Below are 7,343 nucleotides of genomic sequence, written 5' to 3'. Positions count from 1 at the left end.
TTATTTTTACTACATATACAAACAAAAGTTCTGATTTCAGGCCTAAGGCCACCCTAAATCTCTGACATTTTCTAACTCAGTAAACTGTTACCTGGCTCCCATTCCTCATGAGAAAAAAAAATAATATGGGGTCAGAGATTGGAGGAAGTAGAGGGTTGGATAATACTCAAGACAGATCACAGATATACAAAAGCCAAATCTGAGAGACAAATGTTTTTTTGTTTATGCCTGCAAGACTGGCCCTGCTTTCTTTGCCTCCAACTGCACCCCTGATCCAGCATACCCTGTTCCTCCACGCTGCAGTGGGATGATATCACTGTCTTTCAACTTAGCGCCAGTAAATGGGCATAACATGTCTTTCTTGATCAACTTTTCAATGCAGTCCATGGTCACCACACGACCAGTGTTCTTTAAAACAGCACAAGGAACAGAATTGCCGAGTACATCATGGGTAACTGCACATTTGTATCTCTCTGACTTTGCTACCATTGGCTGATCATCTTTGTCATCAATTGCAGTTAGTTTGACAGGAATAAGATCTTTAATTCTTAAGGGCTTCCCACTCATTGGACAGTATGTCTTGGTATCTGGCTTCTTTAGGAGTGTGGGCTTTGCCTGTGGTGTCAAGGATGGGACCCAAAAACTTGCAAGATTTTTATTGTTGCCATCAGAGTTCACTGCAGCTACATGTAAATGGAATAAAAAAAGTTATATTTCTTATAATAGCAATAATAACACAACAACAACAACAACAACAACAACAACAACAACAACAACAACAATAATAATAATAATAATAATAATAATAATACCACTACAGTGTGTATGTGAAGCATCAATGTCATTGTTTGTTGACTCAGGATTGGGAGGAGTACACTACAGTGTAAATGGTATGAGCCAAGAACTTATTTTTAAATTGGGCAACTTTTACTCTGGCCATGTTGAAATATTGTTGCAGGTTTGAATGGATAGAAATTGGGGGAGAGGGGTGGTGGGGGGTGGTGTTATTCATACTATGATCAGTGACCTGAGTTGATCTGGCCAGAATTTTGTCCCTGTCTCAAGTTAAGGAGGTCCAAAGACAGCAGAAAAGCCACCCATAATACTGACTGCATTTCAATACGGTATAAATGAAACATACACTTGCAGAATTAACAAGTATGTTCTTCTCGATGGCACTCACCACTTGATGTAGATGGCTGTTGTTCATCCATGACAACAGAAGGTCCAGCGACATTCTTTGTTACGGTGAACGCACTTGTTGGCTTTGTGGTGATACGTTTCTCCATGCTCACAAACGACTCCACCTTGGAACGCTCTTTTTCTTCCACTTTGCCCGCTTTTTCAGCTTCTTGCTTCTTCTTTTGCTTTTCAAAAGCTTTCATCTGCCTCGCTGCTTCAGTTTTCTGATGCAACAAACACTCTAAAATCGCTTCCCTGTCGTACAAGAACCCGTCTGGTGTCACAACAGGTTCGCGACAAGGCTGGAGAGTTAAAGAACAACAGTCAAAGTTCTTTACAGAATCTTTGCCCAAACGCACGGCTTTACTACCATAACCAGACTTTTGGGTATCTTTTTGCCGCTCGTGATACGTATAGACTGTTCCTGCAGTACAATTTTTGGCGTGTCTAGTCATGGTTCCTAGTGTTTCGAAGAACTACGTAGTTCGAAGGAAGACTTCTTCTCAGACAAAACAAAGATGGCGACCTTTCATGCTGGCCGGGCTACCAAGGTCATCACGTTTCCGGCCGGGCTACTAAGCGTTTTCTTTTGAGAAGAGCGGGGTAGGGAATTTACCAATAAGAAATAATGGAGAAGTCTTTATTAATTTTTCGACACAAAGATTGCTACTAATGGAGCTTAACTATTATTTGAAACCTTTCTGTTCCCTTTTTATCAGAATATTATGCGAATCATTCGGTGAAACAACTTTATAGGGACTTCCATGCCCCCACCCCGCCCCCGCTTAGACTCCAAACCCGCTCATGACTCGCCACAGTTCAAAATGGCTTCAAGAAGGTTGTTCCATGTTGCACGTGGATTATGTGGCTTGCGATCAGCACCGTTAACTCGGACTTCCAATCTTGCTCGAGCGTATAGCTCAGGTGAGTTTAGTCTCTGTTCTTCTGAGATCATGTCTTGCCTGAAGAATCTGCTATATATATTTCATCCATTTCATGTGACCCAAGGTCGAAAATTACGTTCAAGAGACTCCCCTTCCATGGTTTCTTTCAACCTTTACTGACACTATTAAACATGTTGTAAAAATCTATACATATTGTTAAAAAGAACTGTTCAAGGGTAGCCTAAAACCAAGTTTATGTCAAATCGCAAATTAAAGCTGCGCAAAATGGGGGACTGGAAACAGATGATTCAGATACTTGGGGCGAGTTTGTGTCCCCAGCACACGAACGTCGAGAAAATGCCTCAGCTGTGTATAACCATCGATGACAGCTTGAATAAGCTGCACATTTTCAGCCAATGTTAACAGAGATATGAGTACGGTGTAAATAATGATCTATACCTGGGATGATTTGGAAGGGGTGGGGGTGGGTGTGCAGTGGTGCTGATGAGGGGCTCCCATAAAAAGGGACAGGGGTGAACGTCGGAAAGGAACCCTTAAAAGTTAACTGCATGCTGTGTGGTGAACGTGATGCAAATACATTCTCATCCCAAAATTACAGTTTTACAGTTCTTAAACAAAACTTCTTTTTAAAAATATTGAAGGACCGTAGCCAGGGTTGAGCATAATAAAAATTTAAAAAACAATCTCTGGCTAAAAATGTTTACAGACATACAAGCTTTCGACTGTTAGATCTACTGTCTTCGACGGGTAAAGATGAATGACGAAATATTAATATAAATGAGTAAAAATAAAAAGAATGAACCATGTAAATTAATTAGGAATGTGTGTAAAAAGAATGTTGTACTGCCCAGGGAGTGGGCAGGAATTGTTGACAGCATTTGGAGTCACCATAGTATGCCACGATTCTAATGTTTTCCTTATTCGGAAACTGCCTCTGTCAATTAAGGAGGTGTTGTTAAAGTCAATAGAATGTTCAAGGGACCACCCATGGTTCGCAATTTTGGAGCCTTTAGCCACTGTTTTGATATTTCTTATGTGTTCTTTTCTTTGGGTGTTAAACGTTCTGCCAGTTTCACCGATATAACACCATGAACAGTCGGCGCAGTCAGTCTTTTTGTCAGATATTTTGTTTTCCTGGGTTCATTGCCAAAAAGGTACCATGACTGTGTGACAACAGTTCTAAACAACCTCAAAAAATGGTAGCAAAAAATAATGTAAACACGTAAAAGGTATGGCAATCATACCCATCACTGTTATGAGGGAGTTCTAAACTCCCTCATAACTTCCCTTGTCCTGGGATCTTTATATCATCCTATGACATTTTGGTGACCAGCATTTCCTTAGTGGTACATGTAACTGCTTTGATGTCACAGGATGATGACTACCCTAATAAAGCTTGCAGCCCTTTTTGTTAAAAAGCAAACTTTGTAATGCAGCATCAAGAAATTTTGAGATGATCAAGGCTGAAAAGAAGGGAGAGAAACAAAATGTTGGCTTCATCCAGCTTAACCGACCCAAGGCACTGAATGCATTGTGTGATCAACTGATGTCCGAGTTACAGGATGCCCTTGATGACTTTGAAACTGACAAGGCTGTTGGAGCCATTGTAATCACAGGAAGTGAAAAAGCTTTTGCTGGTAAGTAATACAGGCAAATCTTTGCTAAAGGACACTGCTATGTAGACACCCCCTCTTTAAGACTTATAAAACCTAATAATTCCCATTACATTAGACATAATGTCTAATATTTAGGAATTCAATAAATTAGGTTTTTAAGCTGACTGATTTTTAAACCATGTTTAAATGAGGATTAAGATGATGAATTGAAAAAGAGCCTGGTAACCACTCTATATGAACAAGAAAGTCATTTCACGCGTGCATTTGCTGGCTTCATGTGCTTAAATTTAATGGTAACTTTCTTTACAGTGCACATATTTTGGCCATCTAGGTACAACTATTTATAAAGGATTTTAAAGGATTTAATGTCAAAGTTTTGCTCTTGCAGCTGGGGCTGATATCAAGGAGATGCAGAACTTAACATTCCAGAAGTGCCTGTTGGGAGATTTCCTCAGTCACTGGACCTGCGTGGCTAGATGCAAGAAGCCTGTCATTGCTGCCGTCAATGGATTTGCTGTAAGACTGAAAATATTTATAATTTTGTTACTGTAAATATGTAATGTAAGTAAAAAAAAAAAAAAAAGTACTTTGATGGTTGATTGTTTGATAAAGTAATATATTTATTTATGAATTCATCGATTGATTTAGGGTACTTGTTAATTTACCTATTTGAAATGCAATAAAGCTGTTGAGGCTTAAGATAATAATTCAACATTTAAACTCAAACTTCAACGCAAACTCAAACTCAAAACTCAAAACTTTTGTTCTATAGCTTGGAGGAGGCTGTGAATTGGCCATGATGTGTGATATCATTTATGCAGGAAACAAAGCAAAGTTTGGCCAGCCAGAGATTCTGCTTGGTACTATTCCAGGTTGGACCCACAAATGAATCTCTAATTAACTAAATATATGTAAAGTAGCAAATTTGTTGTAGTCGACATTTACATGCATAGTACTGTGTAGCCATACCCATTGCATGCATCATATGTTAGTCCCTTTGCATGCCTTGCTTGCCTACAAGATGTGTTTAGCATTATAAGCATTAACACTGTGCCCTGTGTCACATAGAGGTAGCCTTTCGTATACACTATGTGCCTGTCATTCTAGATATACACTTATTTTAGTGCCAGTATTTTAATGGTCAAGCCACAAATTTAAAGAAGGGGACTGATTAATGGCTGACAAGACCTGGATCTGCTGTGTGGTAATAACTAAGTACCGCTGACCAGTACACTACAGGCACAAGTAAGTGCCAGTGATCATGACTGGTAATGGCATTGATTTAGTCGCAAAAGTGAAAGAAACTTGGAGAGGATAGATGTCTATGAACAGGCTAGTCATTACTGTACTTCCTCCTCCTCCTTCTCCTCCTCCTCCTCCTCCTCCTCCTCATCATCATCATCATCTTTATTATTTATTTGCATTGATAAATAAGTATTTATTAATTACAACAATTTAGGGGACAGGGCAAAGAGACCTCCAGAAAAAAACCCTCAGTTTATTTTTAATATGGCTGTAATATTGACAGCTTTGTGTGTCTGGCATGACAACTTCAGTCATGCTTTACTCAGGAAAAATCAAGAGAACCAACTCCTATCTTGAGCCTGGCATAATTTTACTTCCTATAACTGTTATTTTCTTTTGGGCCCAAATAGAAATTGTGATTATTGTGATCGGTGTGAAAAATGTCTAAGTTATGAAGTTAACCTGGACTTTATATTTTAGGAGCTGGCGGAACTCAACGTCTCCCAAGGGCTGTGGGTAAATCACTCGCTATGGAGATGATTTTAACTGGGGATCCTATTTCAGCAGAAGATGCTCACAAATCAGGTTCCAATTCTCTTTGATATACACATGTAGTCATATTGTATTGTATAGGTATTGAATTCAAACCTTGCTGATGCAGTTATTCAACATATGTTCCAAGCGAAGACTTTTTGAACTCATTTCCTTTGGAGAGTGTTACGAAAATGTGCGTTAACAAAAATTGGGCTAAAAGTGAAGAACAGTTCCCAAAAGATATTGTCGGCCAACAGTCGGCCGGCTGTTGCCCGTCTGTCGGCCGACTGTCGGCCGATTGTCGGCAAAAAAAAAAAAAACCGACAGTCGGCCGACATTTGATCGACGGCAGTTGGTTCACGCTGCAGTTTACTTACGAACAAAAGGTGTAAAATTGCCTTACCATAGCTACTCTTTGAGTAACACTGGTTTGTTTACGACAAAAATTGCTCATAAGATCGACTAATTTAACTTGTATGAGATTCCTTTTAACATTTAGGTCTGGTTAGCAAAGTCTTTCCCGCGGAAGACCTTGTTACTGAAGCCATCAAGACTGCTGAAAAGATATCTTCTTTATCGAAAATCGCTGTTCAACTCGCCAAGGAAGCCGTTAATACAGGTATGCTGTTATTCAAACAGTTTATCATACTGATGAAAACATAGTTTTGCTGAAAGTCAAGATATTTAACTGAAGGATTGGCTTATTATGCTTAAGACTATAAATTAGAGTCTTCAGACTTCATCAGTGTAATTTTGAATTTTAGTTTCTACTAAAAGTGTACGAGAATCCAAAAGTTTCATTTTAATTTTCCTAAGTAACTATATTTCGGTTATGCTACACTATACTTTAAACAAATTTGTTTTTTGTAGACAATAGGACGTAAAGCAATATATACATTTTTTTCTCTATAATGGTTAATGCATTGACATGTTTAGGACGTTGGACCGTCCTTTAAAGACACAACATGGCCGCCATTTCGGTCCTCGAGCAAAAAGGAGAGCGCCCTTAATTCAATGCTGTTTTACATGATCTAATATAATTTATTATTTATTGTTGACGGTAAGAGAATGTTGTGAACAGAGAAATATGTCCGGACAACAGTTTAAAAGCAAACAGAACGGTTACCTGTTTCGTGGCAGTTTCTGCTTAGTTTGCTGCTCTGGAACATGCGCGATTTCGACTGGGTAAATTTATCGATGTGTCCGCCAATCATACATGACGCTCATCTTGACTTTTTTTTCCTGAAGGTTACGAGACGTCACTATCAGAAGGCCTTCACTTTGAGAAAAGAATGTTCCACTCGACGTTCTCTACGGTGAGTGGTGATTGACTTGTGTCTGCTTTACAGGAACCGCTGGCCACAACTTACTTAGTTTCCTATCGTGGCGAATTGAATGGCAGGCTTCCATAATTGTAGTCATCTGTGGAATATAAAGAAAATACAGTTTTCCGCTCCCAACTGAATGTATCAAAGCTTCATAGCTCAATTGGTAGAGCAACGCCACGGCGTCGCCGAGGTCATGGGTTAGAATCCACTGCGAATATCTTGTCATTCATTTCTCTGTTTTCGTTTTTTTTTTTTTTTGCCAGGACGATCGCAAAGAAGGAATGGACGCTTTCGTGGAGAAACGCAAAGCCAAATTCACCGACAACTAATGCTGTGTCGCTCCGTTCTTGTACACATAGATCACCGAGTAAGCACTGTGCCCGGCGTTGTATTGGAGGTCTGGGGAGAACAGATTCAGTTGACAGAACAAGAGAAATAAAAAACGACCGATGTAACGTGATATGCATACTGCAGTAATAAAAATGAGCCATCCTGTATTTTTCAGTAATAAATTAGTGTGTGTTGTGAAGCAA

At 39.3% G+C, this 7,343-nt stretch overlaps 2 protein-coding genes across 2 annotated transcripts; one reads left to right on the top strand and one right to left on the bottom strand.

Moving 5' to 3' along the window:
- Positions 1-1,733, bottom strand: LOC110069728 (nitric oxide synthase-interacting protein-like). Its single transcript, XM_020777271.2, has 2 exons — positions 1,184-1,733; positions 1-683 (listed from the first exon to the last, which is right to left on the bottom strand). The coding sequence occupies exons 1-2, from the start codon at positions 1,635-1,637 to the stop codon at positions 223-225; spliced, it is 915 nt and encodes a 304-aa protein (XP_020632930.1). The 5' UTR covers positions 1,638-1,733; the 3' UTR covers positions 1-222.
- Positions 1,734-1,931: 198 nt separating this feature from the next.
- On the top strand, positions 1,932-7,343 carry LOC110069702 (enoyl-CoA hydratase, mitochondrial-like). The gene is made up of 8 exons (XM_089288705.1): positions 1,932-2,106; positions 3,524-3,724; positions 4,092-4,219; positions 4,476-4,575; positions 5,429-5,533; positions 5,982-6,101; positions 6,731-6,798; positions 7,074-7,343. The coding sequence occupies exons 1-8, from the start codon at positions 1,947-1,949 to the stop codon at positions 7,137-7,139; spliced, it is 948 nt and encodes a 315-aa protein (XP_089144831.1). The 5' UTR covers positions 1,932-1,946; the 3' UTR covers positions 7,140-7,343.

The sequence above is a fragment of the Orbicella faveolata genome, unplaced genomic scaffold (assembly GCF_042242905.1).
Source record: "Orbicella faveolata isolate gen_17 unplaced genomic scaffold, um_ofav_v1 contig_2, whole genome shotgun sequence".
Lineage (NCBI taxonomy): Eukaryota > Metazoa > Cnidaria > Anthozoa > Scleractinia > Merulinidae > Orbicella > Orbicella faveolata.
Note: the sequence above shows the minus strand (reverse complement) of the source record. Positions and strands in the feature narration are given on the sequence as shown.